We start from the raw sequence: 18,207 nt of genomic DNA, 5'->3' as shown, positions 1-18,207 counted from the left end.
TTGTGTTATTATTTAAATACATCCTCTCTGCTTCTAAAGAAATTCATGTTGCAGGCAGGTGCTGATAATCAAATGCATTTGATTAACTGATCATCAGTTTGTGTGGGCACCTCTGTGAAAGCAGAGGTTTTGACATTTTGCTCGTCTGGAGCATTCAGGTGCGTGTTAACACAGTGGAAAGGTGAAAAGACATTAGCAGCGATTGTTGGTGAAGTCCATCATTTTATAGTTAGAACAAGTAGTTTCAAGACAGCTGCCAATCTTTACAGGAGTGGACCCCCCCCCCCCCCCCCCCCCCAAAAAAAAAAAACTTCAAGCTACAGCTCACATGTCTCAGGAAGCATGTTAAATGTTAAAGTTCCTGACAGTACAATTATAATAATTAAGTATGGCTTGTTTGGAAAGTGGAGGCCATAATGCACATGTTTGGCAAAGAAAAAAACACAAACAGCACATATTAACTGTCAGACACGGTGATGGAGGGGTGATGGTTTGGGCTTGTTTTGCAGCCACAGGATTTGGGCACCTTGTCGTCACTGAGTCAACCATGAACTCCTCTTTATACCAAAGTACTCTAGAGTTTAATGTGTCCATTAGCCTGAAAGCTTGGCTCATATTGGATCAGCAACAGGACAATAATCCAAACTACAGCAGCAAATCTACATCAGAATAACTGAAAAAGAACCAAATGAAGGCAAAAACGTTTCCCAGTGTACTTTTTTCAGTGTTTTTCACACACTGCTTCTCCATTTTGGTGTAGTTTGTATTAAATAAACGACACTGTCCTGAAACTGAGGGTTTCTTTACTCAAATTTCCTGCATACATCATTTCTGATTCTTTTCTTTCACTTTATACTTTTAAAAATGGTGTATACGTATAGTTTTCAAACTATCAGCTGGCCCAGCCTGTATGTGTAATGCACCCTCCACAGGTCATCAGTCAATGTCCAATCTGGTAATCTCCCTCTCTTTGTTTCTCTCTGTTAAGTGTTAATGTACTTTAAGAGGCCAATTATTCAGTTAGTGTGTGCACACCTCTGGTGCATCTGCCAGTAAGTGGGGGAGGGTCCACCACAAACAGAGCTGGTGAGAGGAGGGACGCCTCAGAGCTGAGTGTATATTAGGCCCTCGTAATCAGGTTAGGTTCCCCACTTCGGAACATCTTCATCCTCCCGCTGGGTCTCAAAAACATTGTCTTTTAGGTCCAGCATGATGGGACAACTTCTTCTTCACAGTGCAGTGATCCTTTGGCTGGTGCAGGCAGCACACACAGGGGGTGAGTGTGCTGAAGCGCAGATTATCTGATAACATCTCGTTTGGATGTTTAACGCTTGATTTACATTTATTTGTGTGTGTCTGTTTTTGCCATGTGTTAGTTGTAACAATTCAAAATACAGTCACCAAATTGTTTTACAGGTAAACCATGTTAGGATAAATGTAAATGAATATAGGCTGCAGGAAATAGCCAGAGTAAGTGTAGTCGCTGGAAAATTTCCAGGGGTGTAGTTTAGTGTGAGGAAAACTGGGATTGAGTTATGAGCTGGTATATGGCCAAGGATGATGTAACTGGCACAGAGGAGCCGCTCTGTGTCTGTACATCCGACATGTCTCAGTTTGTATTCCATCATTTCCTTTCCTGCACCTGACGTCCATATTTCCTGATATCAAAGAAGGAAATTTAGTTTGAAAGTAAAAACCTGACAATCAGAATATTTATTCCTAATTTTGGTTTAATTAAATTACTTCTTCCTAAATCTAGAATTTGGCATTGCAGTCAATGACATGGCAGTAAAGCTTTAAGACAAGTCTCCTTTCACCAACAGGAAACTGCAGCTCTTAGAACAATACTGGAAAATGCACTCGCTCTGTTGCTATAGATGAACCGTACCTGTAACTGTATCTGTTCCTTAACTGCCGTGTCTCTGCATGAGTAAAACATAGACTGAACACCTTAATGAATGAAACATCCATGTTAAAAGTCTTTATTTACATACACTGTGTAGTTTGTTTCCATGGTCAGTGGAAACCATATTCTTTGTACTTTGCAATTGAACCTATATGTAATTTTAACCTATATTATTGTATTACCGGAATAAGCTTCCAGTTGATATTCGCATGTCTGAATTTATTCAATCCTTTAAATTACGTTTGTTAACTTATTTATTTAACTTAGCGTTGCAGATTAAAGTGCTCTGTGTTATCTGGTAATGTATTTTGCACTTTGTTATCACGTCCTTATGTCATTTTAATTTTATTTCATATTATTGTATTATTGAGAAGCACTTTGGTGTACCTGTGGTCTTTAAATGTGCTATATAAATAAAGTTGTATTGTATTGTATAAACATCAACCCTTTGAGGGCTGGATTCAAAATGACAGTGAAACCATGCCATGTGCTTCAATTTAATGCAAAATCAGTTAGAGAATTTAAGATTTCCTTTAACAATGTGAGAAGGAAATGCAGGAAAGACATTTTTTCAATTCTTTTAGAATAAATAAAAGTGTACATGTGGTTATGTTTTCTGCAAGACTCTCAAAATATCCTGGCTACACTCCCAAAAACCTCAGGAATCAAGTTATCCGGACTCCGAGGAGTCCTGAAATAACATAAAGTCGGTTATGTTAGTCGGGCTTGCCTGCCAAATTTCTAACAATCGTGTTAAACCAAAATCTGAGCAAGATGAGCCGTAAATCTCTTTCGTCTGGTCGACCCTCTGCCAAGTATCCTTGTGATGATGTGAGGGAGCTCTGTATTTAGTTTTGTCTTTACTCGCAGACTCGGTTTGTGAAATCAAAGCTGCTGTGGCAGCAGCGGTCTAAATTTAACATCCCTCTGTGAGAAAGTAAGAGAATAGTTTTACCTCTGACACAGTCGGTTCTCCGTTCTTTTGTAGAGGGGCTAAACTGCAAATCAAATAAAAGTGAACAAGGAAAGACATCTAAACATTTTTGTTGTTATTTTGGATCCTTATACGCAAATTAAAGGAGGACGCTAATTTAATATGTGAACAAAAGCAACTAAAAGCATAAAAATACTTTTAACTAACAGCATCTAAGTGGAATTACACATTTTTACTATAAACACTAAAACATCTAATGTAACTGAATAATGTGAACTTTTCTGAAGCAAATGAAAAATGATCTGATTAAAAATTAAAATCTGCAGCAAAGATTTCTGGCACTTACAACGCAGGAACTCCAGCAACACTTAGCCGAAAATGCGCTGGCAAGTTAATAAAGAGGAACAACTTTATTAACTGACCAATGCGTTTGGGCTTGTGGCCTTCATCAGGGTCATAAAAATTAAAATCTGTCATGCGTGGAAAAACAACCCGCTCTTTAAAAACATGGAAAATACTAATTTCTTAATGTTGCTTACATTACATAGACTCCAAGATGATTTTACCGATTATATAACAGGGTAAAAATGTATTGTCTAACCGCTTCACTTGTCAGAGTTATGTTTGTTTTATATAACACCATTGCCAGATATCTTCTGTGATGTTTTCGATTCCTTTCTTTAAGTTATCATCAATGCGGTGACCATGATAGTGATGAAAGATGGAAACTGGTTTTATTTTGTTTTAATTGGAGTGTCCTTCATCTGAATTTGTAGTCTTAACTTTATCTGAAACACTTTAAGGATGCAAAATATTCAATTCAATTCAATTTTATTTATATAGCGCCAAATCACAACAAAAGTCGCCTCAAGGCGCTTTATATTGTACAGTAGATACAGAGAAAAGTCCAACAATCATATGACCCCCTATGAGCAAGCACTCTGGCGACAGTGGGAAGGAAAAACTCCCTGAAGAAACCTCCAGCAGAACCAGGCTCAGGGAGGGGCGGGGCCATCTGCTGTGATTGGTTTGGGAGCCAGAGATGAATAATAACTAATGATTAAACGGAGAGAGGTCTATCAACACATAGTGAGTGAAGAAGAAACACTCAGCTTCAAATGTTGGCAGAAAATATAGTGGGTAAGAGCTGTAGGATGACAAATAGTAATCAATTATTGTAAATGTAAATGTTATCAGGAAATGATCAGACAGGAGAGGGTTTTCAGGAAACACTGTTAAATGTTCAGTTTCTATGCCGTATGTTAAAACAAGATCTAGAGTGTGATTAAAGTGGTGGGTGGGTTCTTTTACATTTTGAGAGAAGCCAATTGAGTCTAATAACAGATTAAATGCCATGTTGAGGCTGTCAATTTTAGCATCTACATGGATGTTAAAATCACCCACAATAATTATTTTATCTGAGCTGAGCACTAAATCAGATATAAAGTCTGAGAAATCAGACAGAAACTCTGTGTAAGGCCCAGGTGGACGATATATAATAACAAGTAAGACTGATTTCTGAGTTTTACAGCTGGGGTGGAGACGAGGTTAAGCATCAGGCTTTCAAATGAATTAAAAGTCTGTCTTGGTCTTTCGTTAATTAATAGGCTGGTGTGAAAAATTGCTGCCACACCACCCCCTCGGCCTGGGCTTCGAGGTTTCTGGTAGTTAGAATGACTCGGGGGTGTTGATTCATTTAAACTAACATAATCATCCTGCTGCAACCAGGTTTCTGTAAGGCAGAGTAAATCGATTTGTTGATCAATTATTAAGTCATGTACTAACAGAGACTTGGAGGAGAGAGAGCTAATATTTAATAATCCACATTTCACTGTTTTACTCTTTGGTTCAGATGTGGATACTGTATTGTTCTTTCTTTGTAATTGTTTATGTTTAAGTTGTTTGTTGCTGGTTTTTAGTTTGTTTTTTGTCTGTTTGGGAGCTGACACAGTCTCTATGGAGATGGGTTTTTGGGGGGTAGCAGGAGGAGAGAAGCTGCAGAGCGGCGTGTAAGACTGCAACTCTGCTTCCTGGTCCCAACTCTGGGTAGTCATATTTTGGGGGGTTTAATAAATTTGTCCATATTTCTAGAAATGAGAGCTGCTCCATCCAAGACCAGGTTTCCTCCAGAAGGTTTGCCAATTATCTATGAAGCCCACATCGTTTCTGGGACACCACTCAGACAGCCAGCAATTTAAGGAGAACATGCGGCTAAACAGGTCACTCCTGGTCTGATTGGGGAGGGGACCAGAGAAAACTACAGAGTCCCACATTGCAAAATAAATGGCTGAGACCAATGCTTTGTATTAGTGGGTTAAAATTTGGTGTGTTCAGAGGATATTTTTGCTAATCCAAATGTTTTTCTTACTATTATTAAACTGGTAGTCTTACACTCAGCGTCTTGTGTTTAAGGTTACGGTGCTGTGGCTGGAGTACATAATGGACAACTTCCACAGCCTAATGGTGAGTCCATCACATCCTGTCCATTTTGTGTCACCTTTGTTGCATTATGTCCATGTAAGTCACAAGCTTTTGTTCACCGGCTCACACTTTTTATTTCTAGGAAGGACACCGCAGAATGGTGGAGGTGTAGGAGCAGTGCTGATGCCATCAAAACGTAAATTATCTTCACAGATTCAAAAACCATGAAGTGAACTGTTTGCCTGATTTTGAGATTTATGTCCTCTTTACTCTTTTTGTAAGGTGTGGGCCGGGCAATGGGGCCAAGAACTGGATATGCTGGCTATCCTACAAAAGGAGTCGGTCAGTGATAACACAGTTTCATTGCTGTTACTGAGGTTACAGATACAAACAGTAAATCTGTGTCCATACACCTACTGTGTACATTTACCAAATCTTTCTGCTGATGGTTACTCATATTCCTACAACAGATTTTTCTCTGATGCCGGTACTGAAGCACATTCAGTGGTTATGTTACATCTCAGAATCAGTCATTTGTTCTAACATTGGATCTCTGTTGGCACTGTGTTTCTAATTCAGGGGGATATCCTGCAGTTTTATCCCACCAAAATGGAGATAACTCCAATGGTAGACATTTCTCCATTTTTAAAATCCACTTAATGATCAATGGCACGATAAAAATCACTGTGTGAATTTTTTTGTTGCAGGATATCCTGTTAAAGCCAGTCCCACCAATAGACAACAAACTAAAGGTGCTATAACACATGTTTTATAACTAAGGCCTCACACATCTACACTAAATCACATTCGATTTTAACTTTGTTCTTTTTGCAGGTAATGGCGCTCAGGATGGCAGATATGGATGGCAAGGACCTAAAGGCAATGGTAACGAACATGTAAACCAATACAACAGCACTGCTCTACTTTAATAAAACTAGCATAGTTTCCATTTATGCTATTGTCTTGATTATTAAAGCCTTCTTGTGGTGGCTATGTGGCAGAATAACGAGCAAGATGATGATACTGGGACTAAAAAGGTTTCTGAATCTGTTGTGTTGCTAATTTGTAGGTAATGCAGCTGCTGCACATGGAACAAAAGGCAATGGTAAGACAGTTATATGAAAAAGGACTCTCACTTCACAGTCCTCAAAACTCAGAACACCCCATGATTCAGTAGTTTGTAGAACTGCCTCTAGCAGCTATAAACTCTATGAAGTCTCTCACATCTTTGTGGAGGAATTTTGGTCCTCCTTATGTCACTTTTGTTCTTTGAGATTTGAGGGTATTTGTGTTTATTCAAAGCTCTCTTAAGATCTTATGAGAGCATTTCAATCGGGTTGGGGTATGGACCATGCTGTTGCAGATTGGTTGGTGTCCCTGGGATCAAAATCTAAATCATCATCACGTCATGAACTTCAAAATCGAACATGCTAACTGAGAGATGCAGAGTCTGACAAGCAGCTCTTGGGTTTTCTGCAGATTCTCTGAGCATCGCATGATCTCATTTTGAGGTGAATTTGGTGGAACAGGAAGATGTTGAGTTGTGTCTACACACACATGAATGCTCCAGAGCAACAAACTGTCAAAATGTTTTAGAGTGCTGCTCACATTTGCTGCAGAACCTGCAGAAAGGGTGTTTTTAGTTTTTCAGGACTGTACAGAATCATGTGAATTTTTCTTTTTTAACATAACTATATTTTCTTTATGTTTTTATCGGTGGTTAGTGTTTTTGGTGTGTATTTGGTGTTAGTGAAGAACCTGGTTGCGAATTATAAAAACATAACAATGTTTTAAAACTGGGAGGGGTCATGATTAAGGTGTTAATTAAATTAAGAACCTCACATCTGTTGCAGGTTATGGTGCTGGTTCTACTGGAAATGTGCCTAACACCAAAGGTATTCTTTGCAAAACATGAAGTTCAATGCATGAAGATTAAAAAAAGGAAATTAAATAGTTTTACAATTTTGTATATTATCATCACTCTTTAGGTCAAGGAGCTGTAGCTGGTCCATCGACTGGCTATGGGACACGACCAAATGGTAAGAAAGTAAATGGGTCATTTCGGAGCAGGCAGCTGGACTCTTTGACTTTTAAAAGCACACATATATGTTAAATACTCAAAATATTTAACAGGCCAAGGAGGAGCTGGAAGTAAACCTATGAAAGGATATGGCCGACCACCTTATGGGGCAGGTAATGCAACTTCAGTTGCTTTGTTGTCCACAAAGGTGAAAACGGTGATGTAACATTGGTATATCTACACGAATAAAGGACCGGGTAAGGGAGCCTTCAAAGGTCTGGGAATGCCTCAGTTTGCTGGAAGTTATAAAGGTTATGGAGCTCAGCCCATGGCAGGTGAGTCATATAGATGTCACACGCTCAGTCCTACAGGTGTGTTTGGCTAATGTACTGGTTATCTGTGTTTTTAGGTTACAATGTTGGTTATGGCAGTGCTGGTTTGGGTCTGGGGCATCGGTATGGGAATGGGTGGATGAAGGGACCGAAGCCAGGTAGGACAATAACAACATGCTTCTCTGCTTTTCAACTTTATGTCTTCATCTATACACTCAACATAAATGACCTCATGTTGCAATGTTGAAACTGTAGGCTATGGTGCAGCAGCTGGTGCTTCCAATGGACAAGGAGCAAAACCCAACGGTAAAGATCACAGAGTGAATATTGGTGTATAATTGGTGTATAAATCAAAAGCTATAAAATAAAATTCATTATTCATTATTCATCATTGTTATTCATCATTGTAAAGGTTATGCTGGGGCCAGAGCACCTTTCAGCAATGGAGCCATGTCAAATGGTAGGTTAACATGGACAAATAAATATTATTGCCACATGGAAGTTAAATATTGAATTTCTGCTTGTGAAACTATTAAGGTTATGGATCCCAGAATGGTGGAGCTCCCAAGTCTGCAAAGCCAGGTAACTGTGCATCCACAATAAAATGTTATATTTCAACCTAAGTCAGTGTCAAGATAAGTATCAAGCTTTATTCTTAAAGGTGACTTATGCTAAACAACAACAGGATTTTCAAACAGGGTAGAAAACTTTTCCATGCCATTAGCATCAAGCTATCAATTGCCAACGATGCTATTCTTCCTCAAATATTATGTTTTTTTACACTCATGTGTGCATAGGCTGGCATTGTGTAGTGGTTTACACATTCGTCTAACAAAAAGAAGGCCCCTGGTTTGCAGGGAGTACTAATCTCTTTTTCTGCCAAATCAAAAATGTGAAATTACCCACCCCATATTTCCCAAATACTTTATTGAGAGGGGGATTGGTTTCTGACTATTTTGATCCAGGTGCAAAAAAAAAATCTTTAGCTTTAACTTGAATGAAAGGATCTATGAGTGAAACATGGATAGTGTTTCAGAACAACTGTCATTTTTCTCCTGTGTATTTCTTTAGTCTTCGGAAATGTTCCATACGGGTATGGTGCCAAACCCAACGGTGAGACCATTCCTTCTTTTTCAGATTTCAATTTACGATTCAAAACGTCGATGCACATCTTGAATATCGATTTGAACATTACTAATATTCCTTTTATGAACATTTGACAGGATATGGAGGCTACAGAGGAGGTGCAGTAAGACCACCACCAGGTAATACTTGTGTTGTACGCACATCACAAAATAAATGTGGTTAACTCTGTAAGGATAAGTATATCATACCTTACACATGGGTTTTTGTTGCTTCTGAAAAATCTGTGATTATTTTACCCTGAAAAACCTGAATAAATTACACAAAAATGTCAGATTTACTTAAAATCATAAAGATTAAAACTCATATAGTTTCTTTTCTTTACTTTCAACTTGTCAGAATGTTCAGTAAACATCCCAGTTTCAAAAACGTTTAATTGCCTGGCAGTCATTTCCTGTTTCAGGCTTTACAAGGTTAAATTAAGTTTTGAAGTTTCTTTAAGGAGTTTTTTGATCTCAAGGTTATGGGAAAGGACCTGCTGCCAATGGATATGGACCCAAACCCAGTGGTAACCAATTACTATTTTCTGTTCTGGTGCTCTATAGTAAATGTTTCTGGTTTAATGCCATTGGTGTATTTATATAACCTCATGTTTGACTAAGGTTATGGAGCTGCGGCAGGGCCTGGAGTTAATGCACTCAAAGGATACACAGCCAAACCCAATGGTGACAAGCTACTCTTTATTGTTTATCATTTGCTAATTTCTATTCACGTCAAAATTGTCATTTTTAAACATAAAAATCCGCCTCGAGAAATTATTATTCAATTCCGCACTAGGTCACGGAGTTAGAAATGGTGCATTGGGTGGATACAGAGGAAACCCGTACGGTAAGTTTGAGTTATGAGATGGCAAATTCATACTTGAAACTCCAGCAGCTAGGCCCAAGCTTCAATGCTGTTCTGATTCTGATGCCGTCTACAGGGTACGGAGGGTCAAAACCTCAGAAAACTACTAAAGGACTTGGAGCACCAAGTGAAGGCGTGAAAACACTCGACAGTGGTACGAATTCTGCAGAACACATACAGCATTTGGGAACCAAACAACTGAGTTGTGGACAATCAATTGTTTTTTTCTTTTTGCATCTGTTGATGGCCCCTCATGTGTTTCTAATGTCTGCACTGTTTAAACAGGATATGGTGGTCCTGCTGGTGTAACTAAAGGGCAGTTGCCTAAAGCAGCCAATGCAGGTAAATGCTCCTATGCATGTGTTCGGTGCAAGGTTGAGATCCCATATCATTAGATAGCACTACAAAAATGCTTCTGTAAACTTAAGCAGACAAATGCTGGGTGTGTACATTTGAACATTTGTACATTTTAATTTATGGTCTTGGAGGTTTCTTCCTGTTAAAAGGGAGTTTTTCCTTCCCACTGTCGCCAAGTGTTTGATCACTGGGGCTCATCTGACTGTTAGGGTTTTAAATTTTTTTGTTTTTTTTTAAGGTTACAACATGCTGCCGAATACAAAAGGCCAAGATGGAAAGGGTGCAGGTGAATTTAGTGGAAAGAGCCTCAAAGGTGGAGTTCTTTCTCCTGAGCAGCCAAGTGTAGCACCGCTGGAGGGCCTTTCCCTCCGACAAGCAATAACTCGTGGCGCAGTGCCTTTTTCCCCGACAGGTGGTGTCCATGCTGAGGTGTCAAAAGAGAAATACCAAAAGCTTGTTTCCCCTTTGCCACAAGAAAAAAACTACAAGCAGACACCGCTGGTCCTTCAGGTTCCACCAGAACCAGCCCCAGCACTTCCTGCCAAACACTCAAAGTCTTCAACCACAGGTCCACAGATCAAGGGAGAGAAGGTCCCCATAGCCAGACCTCCACAGGGGGTTTCCCAGAGTAAACCAGCACCAGGCCCAGCAGCTATCTATCCAGAAGGCAAGTACCATTACCAGGGTTAATGCTAGCACCAATATGTCATATTACATATCGCTGTGGTGACCCTAATGAGAGAGAGAAAAGAAGATGTTTAAATGTAGTACTTTAACTTCAGGGGAAATCTTATCAAAGCTATCGCTGTTATTACTGGAACTGCAAGTGACCTTTTTCATGGAACTGGAAGTTTCATTATGGTTAACAAAACTGAGTAACAAAAAGTTTTTATAATTTAGTTTGGTTTGCATTAGTTTACACACACTGTGGATGCACAAAAACATAGATTTTCGACATTTTCTACACTACAAACGATAAGCTCATTGTCGCAGGTTTAGTCAATTAATCTGCATAAATGCTGATGACATTTATGACCTCTAGGTTATATGACTGGGAGTGCTGTGCCTGAGCAAAAAGCTGCAGAGGCAGAGGTTATTTTGGGGGTAGACAGCACCGGTGAGGGGAACGCTGCCCCTGAAAGCACCAAAGCTGTTCCTGAAACAGAGGCAGCTCAAATTACAGAAACCACCGCCGCCGCTCGGGAAACAGCGACTGTTGTTGTGCCTGAAGTCGCACCAGAAGAAGCCAACATCAAACATGAGGCTGAGGCAGAGATTGATAACCCCGGGGTCAAAGGTCACCCTGCAGGGGAAACTGGGGCAACGGGTAAACTAAGTCTCAAACTAAGTGGGTGTGATTACTAGACGTGGAATGCATGCGTAGATGTTTAATGAATGCTGTGTTTTTTCCTAACTCTCAGTATTCTGAGAGTTCTAGCTGTTATGATCTCACAGGGTTGACCGCACTGTTCACTCTGTACCATGTTAGTAGTTGAATTCAAACTAGGCTCAATGAACATTTACAGACCATCCAGACCCCTCAAGGTGACAAACACACAAATGCCAGTCGTTTGTTTGAGAGTGAATCGTTGCTGCTGGACCTGGTTCTGTTTCAAAAATGATTGTTGTCGTGTTGCATGTTTTCTTCAATGCTGACTTCAAAAAATTACCAACCTTTTTGTTTGGACTTTTTCTCTTTTTAATGCCAAACCCCTCACCTAAAAATTGATATCTAATGGTTTTAAAGTAATGTTTTGGGAAATTTGCGCCTAATTCAACTTTTAATAAAAACCTGTTTTGCTACAACTGAAAGCTTTCTGCTGAGGTGTGACATGCTGGTGAGGATTAGTGGGTTTTAGTTCCTTTGATTAGCTGTTAGGCTATATTTCTGGACTTTATGCTAAGCTAATTTTAACTAGCTGTACAGCTACAGGAGCAAATATACATATACAAATATACATATACAAATATACAATTATATGCTTTTATTGTTTGGAAGTACATGACTGAAAAGTTCACCAATATAAAATATGTCATTTAGATTAAAGGGTGTTTTGTGACATTTTAACTTTTGTTACGAATTTAATTACAGCATATTCAGTGCATGAGTTGAATTGCAAGTTTAACCCACTAATCTGATTTTTTTTTCCACTGCTAACTGTTGATGCCGCAACACCTGAAAGAGCGACTGTAGATGGAGCAATGCCAATCACACCCTGACCTTTTGGTTTCCTTTTTTCAGAGAGTGGAAGAGCTTCAGTCTCCAAGGGTCAAGGAGCTAAACCAACCAAACATGGTAAACATTTCTCTCTTTTCTTTGAGTAACAAAAAGAAAGCTTCCAGCTCTGTCAGAACTGCCTTAATTCCTCATGTTAGAGGTTCAATGAGGCACTGAAAGACATCAGTGTTTAATAATCAGTAAACTGTAATAATAATAATAATAATAATATAATCAGTTACTGATCAATAATAATAATAATCACCAACGTGATTACATTTAGCAGTCATTTAAGCTGCTGGTGTTACTACTGATCCTCTTTTACGAACACAAAGTCTGCCTGTTTGGTAGATTCCTCAAGTCTAAAGTTCATATATGTGTGGTGGTTGTTGTGCTTATGATACTACATGCTGTTACAGACTGTGGACCATCAGGAGTACCAAATGGGCAATGGATGAAAATCCCTAGACCTGGTAAACTGAGAGTCTCTTACTATAGTACCAGTGTGTCTTAATATGATTATCATGCACTATATTTAAAGCTCTAAAGCTCTCTGTTTGCTAAAATGTTTGCTAAAATTTCCACTGTTTCTCCATGTGAAACGTATGGCAAAAGGAAATTAAATAGTTACAGCAACCTCTTCACTCATAAATAAAAAAGTCAAAATATTAAAGGGAGTGAAAACAAGTCTTAACTTTGGTTTCTGATGTCATTTCAGATTATAACACAGGTGCTGGAGCATCTATGGGCACAAACACCAAAGGTATGTCTAATAATATATAATGATAATAAGACCATTTTGCACAGGTATAGCATTATTTTGCTTGTTGTTCATATTGATTTCTTGAAGTTGCTTTGAGGTTATGAAGCAGGAGCAGATGCTCAAAAAGGAAATTTAACTGTCAACATTTTTTGACAATTATTGCATGGGTCAGGCTTTAACAGGTTAAATCTGTTAACAGTGATCTTAGTTTTTAGTTTCACAAAACAATGTCAGGAATCGTAGCTTTATTTTCAAGGCATTTATTTTATAATTCCTCATTTACATGAATGTGTTTTCTTCCTTGGCGTACACACACACACACACACACACACACACACACACACACACACACACACACACACACACACACACACACACACACAATTTGAATTTTCTTTTTCCAAAAGGTTTTATTGCAGGAAGCCAAATGTTCCCTGGACTTGGCAAGGGATACGGAGCAGGTAATATTTGCTAGCAGTAAATGTCTTGATCACAAACAGAAAAATTTTGATGTAATTTTTAAAGTACAATCTGATTTGTGTAGGATTTGGAGTATTTGTTTTGGGGGGGTTTTGTTCTCAGCTGAAGTGAGGATATTTTTCCTGTATTCACTCAGGTTTTGGACGAGGAGGCTACCTTGGAGGTGAATATAGGAACGGACATACTTTTGGAGGTGAACTTTTAAATGGAAACGCGTTAGATTTAGTGCATTGTATCAGTGTGTAAGATGATGAGTAGTTAGGCGTAAGGAAGTTTGCATCTTTAAAAATCTTCCATTGTAATTTTACTGAAATTGCTGTTTCTGTCTGGAACTGTTGGGCCATATTTTGACTGCCATTGTTGGATATTAACAGCTAACATAGTTTATGTTTTGCTGCAGGTTATGCAAATGGCTACGGTGCAGGTTTACAGCCTGACTATGCAAGTAAGAGCATTTTATGACATTTAGTTGAGAAATGTTGTTTTGCAGAAGTTAATTTTTGTGTAAACGGCAACATTTCCCTGTGTTTCCAGGCATTGGACAAGTTGTGCCTGTTCCTGATGGCAAATCAGGTATGGTAATGAGTAATAGATAAGGGTGGGTAGATAGTTATAGCTAAATATAAGATAATCGTGAAGTATATTAGGTAAATATGACACAAAAGGTAAATATATTCCAGTGATGCTGATTGGACAGGTAGGACAGGACAGATTCCATACAATGGAGCTCCAGTGGTTGCTGCTGGAGTAGATGGTAAGACCATGTCGCCATGGGAAAAACTGATCTAAGCACGTGTGAGCAGAATATCAGACAGAGAAGAAGTCTCCTTTCTCCCGTGGAGTAAAACTTTGGTTGAAATTGAAATATTTTTCATACATTTGTGCAGGGATGAGTCAGTTTGAGCATCAGTCGGCAGGTCTTGGTCCAAATGGAAAATTAGGCAATACATATGGTGCCTAGTAAAACTTAACATGTTCACATGTATTTTATTTTAACAAAATACAACTAATCTTTGTTTAAAATCCACAAAAATAAATAAATTTTAGAGACCTATAAACAGCAGAGTTTTTCCTGTTGTTATAGGAATGAGTGAATTTGCCCTTGGTGGACAGAAACTGGGTGCTGGGAAAGGGGGAAAAAAGAAAGCACACATCTAATAACATTGTGCCTTTCTGCAATGCACAACCTTCAACCTTCAACAGTATTTGTCTCTCATTACTTATGTCCCATCTGATCACGTGTTCTGCTTGCTCTGATTCAGGTATTGGCATCGGTGGGCTGCAGTTTTCTGGGCAGCCTGTTGGTACGGGAATTAATCGTGCAGGAAAATATGGTACGTCTGTCACCGTGCTGTGGCTTGGCTGAAATTGTGCTCAACAAAGAGGAAGTATAACCACACTTGTCCCATTTTTTCCAGGTTATGGATTTAGCCCCTATGGTGCTGCAGGTGACGGAAAGCCATTTGGAAAATATGGTGAGAACATATTTCTTTTAAGCAGTCTTTAAAACATACACTCACCAGATTTTAGGATTTGATTTCGTAAGTATTTGGACCTTCTGCAAAAACACTTGAAATTTAGCTCAGGCTCCAGTTTCTCTTCATCATTCCTGCGATTCAGAACATCCTCTGAATTATATAAATTCAACACACTTACTGGTGCTGTTAGTGCCAACTTACACATGGATCCTATACCTGGAGACTGGCTAATCATTCTTCTAATCCAACAGGAAACACTCTCTAGTCTATCCAGAAATGAACCAGGAACCCAAGGGGAGAGGAAAATAAATTCAAAACTTACACTTAGCTGTGAAAAGGCTTCCCGTAAAAAGGTTGTGGTCGTTTTAAAAAGTTTTCTTTCCATCTATGCCAGGATATGGAGGGTTCCCCAATGGTGGACAACTACTTGGCCTTGGCAACGCTGGAAATACAGCTGGTAAATATGGAGAGTAATGACAGTCACTAAGTTCTCTTCAGTTTGAATTACGTGGTAAACATCTAAACCTCAGTCACGATCCTCTAACCATTTTTGTTTTTCTGTTTCTTGTGTTCCGCTGAAGGTTATGGAAGGCTGCCTTATGAAGCTCAACCAGCTGGACTGGGCCTGGAAACAAAATCTACCGGTAAATATGATTAAAACAAATAAAATTAATTTTAAAAAAAGCCTTTTAAAAATGCTGATTGGCTTGTCGTTAAGGTGAATTTAGTTGCCAAACAGATGGCTAACTAAAAGCTAACTAAACGGCATAATGTGTTCATTTGCATATGATACTAATGATACATTTTCCTCTACTTTTGAAATGACCTCATATCACCTCATCGCTTTTCTTACCGCAGTCATCTCCTATACTCGCGGCACGCCAACATCATAGAGCTCGTGCAGCTTACAAACACTGGGTGGTGCCCCTCAGCAAGCTTGCAGAATTCAGCGAATCAGAAGAAAGTTTTTGTTGTTTTAGGGAATGGGGTCTTAAAGAGAGAGCAGGTAAATGGCTTCTCTCAAACACAAGTGCAAACCTATGAAACCTTCCTGTAAAACACAAGCGGAAAAATACAGGAATGAAAAGGATTATAATATATAATACAGTATTTTTAATGTAGGTGTTCCCCCTGTTTGAAATCTTTATGCTAAGCTGGGCTGAAGTTTGACTGTAGCTTAGACATGAAAGCAGCAGTGGTTTTCTAAATGTAGCTCTCAATGATGAGTCCACAAAAATGCAGACTACAATAAAGAATAAATAAACCAGAGCTGTGAAAACCACAGGGTGACAGGCTGTGCACAGAGAGAAACCACCGTACACAGCATCCATGCATTTGTTCTTTTATTGTATTTCACTTTTTATGATTTTTCTTTTCAGGTCTGGCTGTGTCACAATATCAACCTGACCCACTCGGGCTTGGACATAATGTGAAAGGAAAATATGGTGAGACTGAGCAAACATGGTGCCACCATGTACCTGTCAGCTTTTATCTGGTTTAATTATCACCTTCATGTTTTCATCTTTGTTTAAGGTGGTGCTGAGGGTCCCTATCTACCACAGGCTGTTGGTTTTGATGGTGAAGCTAAATCTTCTGGGAAATATGGTACATAATATCTGTTTTATGTGTTTTTTTCTTTTGCTTTCTGTTTTAACTGTTTAAAATAAGATCAACTTGATGATTTGGTGATAATTTCTTAACAGATAATCAGGGAGCTTACCAGTCACAGCCTCTTGAAACTGCAGCTGAAGGTAAAACTGGTCATAACTTGTCATTAATTACCCGACCAGTCAGGCTTGAAGTGTACAAATAATTTATCTTCATTTTGGCTTAAACAGGTGCAGCAGGTTTAACTTATGAGCCCCAGCCGCTTGAGTCCAATTCAGCTAGAAAATCCTACGGTGCGTCAGAAAAAGGATTTGATCTCTGAGAGATTCACAGAACATATGGACCCCAACATCACCTGCTTCATTCATCTACTCTTTCTTTTCTTTTTTACTCACAGTGAAAGGAGAGCTGCCCACTCCAGGGCCTGCAGCTGAAGGCGTGGGGAGATTCATTGATGGATACGGTGGGCATAAAAGCTTATTCTGCATTGGTATCTGCTGTGGCTTCACTCTGCTCACGTCACTGTTCATCTGACAATTTCAGAAAACCTGGGCTACATAAATGGCCGAGTGCAACCACAAGGTAATAAAAATAAATAATAATACTGATATTTAGGTTTACATTTATATATTGTTTTCATGCATCTTTTCTGCCCCCCCTTTTATGGCACTGTCTCATAATTGCTGTGTTTCCTGCAGCCCCCACCCCAAGCCCGGCCTATTCGTCTGTCCACTCGCGTCTCCCTGCAGAGTCTTCATTCACAGCTGACGCGATGCCCGGTGATGTTCGGCACTTCCCCGATCTAGAAGGGACAGCCGGCCTCACGCTCGACTCAGCACCCGCTGCAGAATCAGAGGGTACGACTCAGGTGTCCGAGCAACCCGATGACCTGCCGCGTCAGATACACATCCAGCAGCATCTCAAACTGCATTTTCAGCCACAAGGTAAGGCCTGAAGGCTTTAGACACTTCTGCACAGACCATCCAGTCTATATTTCTGCTCTTGTCTTTCTCCCAAGTGTTGACATTTTGTCACAATGTCATCAAAAAAAGAGAGTGTGGAAGCTAATTGTAAAAGTACATTTCGTCATAGTTGTAGTCCTTCTGCATTCGATTGATTTAGTTCAGTCTGTGTACCAGCTGCATGGCTGTTGAATTACTACATATTAAATAATAAAATTGAATATTTCTGTCTGTTTAGGAGCAAAGGACAACAAATATGAACTGAATGGCTTCTTTGGGGATACTGGGCATCAAGGTGAGAACAGACCTGTTTTTTCCTATGTGCTGTATTTATCTTAACCAGCCTGCTCACCTTTCTCCTGTATTCTTGTCCCCTCCCACAGGTTAGCTCTACTGAGACAACAAATTGAATCTCTCTTAATTGTTGTTGTATGTGATATAATATAATAGTGATAATTTGGTGTCTTGTTTAGTTTTGTCCTTCACATTTTTGTCCCATGTTTACTGTTATCCTTACAACTGAAATGTAATTTTGTTTAGCATTTTTAATAACCCCTCAAATTAGTTGAAATATTTCTAAAAACAATAACTCCATCTAATTTATTTTACATGAGAAATTCTTTTTTACTACTTGTGGCAATCATGTGTTGTTATTGTACAGTATTTGAGTTATTAAAACTACCAAAAGAACCTCAAAGTGGAAGTTGTTTCTTTACTGACCTGTGCATGTTTTACACAC

The 18,207-nt window shown here is 39.1% G+C and overlaps 1 protein-coding gene across 9 annotated transcripts; it reads left to right on the top strand.

The window, feature by feature from the left end:
• The first annotated feature begins 1,121 nt into the window (after positions 1-1,121).
• Positions 1,122-18,165, top strand: cmn (calymmin). 9 transcript variants are annotated; one of them, XM_080873715.1, is made up of 45 exons: positions 1,122-1,276; positions 5,253-5,303; positions 5,404-5,457; positions 5,544-5,603; positions 5,841-5,888; positions 5,969-6,013; positions 6,096-6,146; positions 6,331-6,366; positions 7,115-7,156; positions 7,250-7,300; positions 7,395-7,454; positions 7,533-7,616; positions 7,691-7,771; positions 7,869-7,919; positions 8,026-8,073; positions 8,151-8,195; positions 8,685-8,726; positions 8,837-8,878; positions 9,217-9,264; positions 9,359-9,421; positions 9,534-9,584; positions 9,679-9,756; positions 9,888-9,944; positions 10,528-10,626; positions 11,002-11,286; positions 12,202-12,255; positions 12,597-12,650; positions 12,896-12,940; positions 13,348-13,401; positions 13,557-13,613; positions 13,821-13,865; positions 13,955-13,993; positions 14,683-14,754; positions 14,839-14,895; positions 15,293-15,355; positions 15,480-15,542; positions 16,278-16,343; positions 16,432-16,503; positions 16,602-16,649; positions 16,737-16,799; positions 16,904-16,969; positions 17,050-17,088; positions 17,205-17,450; positions 17,707-17,763; positions 17,852-18,165. In XM_080873715.1, the coding sequence occupies exons 1-45, from the start codon at positions 1,210-1,212 to the stop codon at positions 17,854-17,856; spliced, it is 2,904 nt and encodes a 967-aa protein (XP_080729841.1). In that variant the 5' UTR covers positions 1,122-1,209; the 3' UTR covers positions 17,857-18,165. The 9 variants fall into 9 exon arrangements, with proteins under 9 accessions (XP_080729841.1, XP_080729839.1, XP_080729835.1 ...); XM_080873713.1 differs by having other exon boundaries at positions 10,435-10,626; XM_080873709.1 differs by having other exon boundaries at positions 10,198-10,626; positions 13,557-13,583.
• Positions 18,166-18,207: the final 42 nt, after the last annotated feature.

This window comes from Rhamphochromis sp. 'chilingali' (assembly GCF_963969265.1).
Source record: "Rhamphochromis sp. 'chilingali' genome assembly, chromosome: 22".
NCBI lineage: Eukaryota > Metazoa > Chordata > Actinopteri > Cichliformes > Cichlidae > Rhamphochromis > Rhamphochromis sp. 'chilingali'.
Note: the sequence above shows the minus strand (reverse complement) of the source record. Positions and strands in the feature narration are given on the sequence as shown.

Excerpts from the sequence above, each read along its gene's own strand:
- cmn (XM_080873708.1), top strand. The coding sequence starts at position 1,210 with ATGATGGGACAACTTCTTCTTCACAGTGCAGTGATCCTTTGGCTGGTG. Across the intron at positions 6,014-6,095 it reads CAATAGACAACAAACTAAAG|GTAATGGCGCTCAGGATGGC; the intron begins GTGCTATAACAC and ends TTCTTTTTGCAG. Across the intron at positions 9,757-9,887 it reads CGTGAAAACACTCGACAGTG|GATATGGTGGTCCTGCTGGT; the intron begins GTACGAATTCTG and ends CTGTTTAAACAG.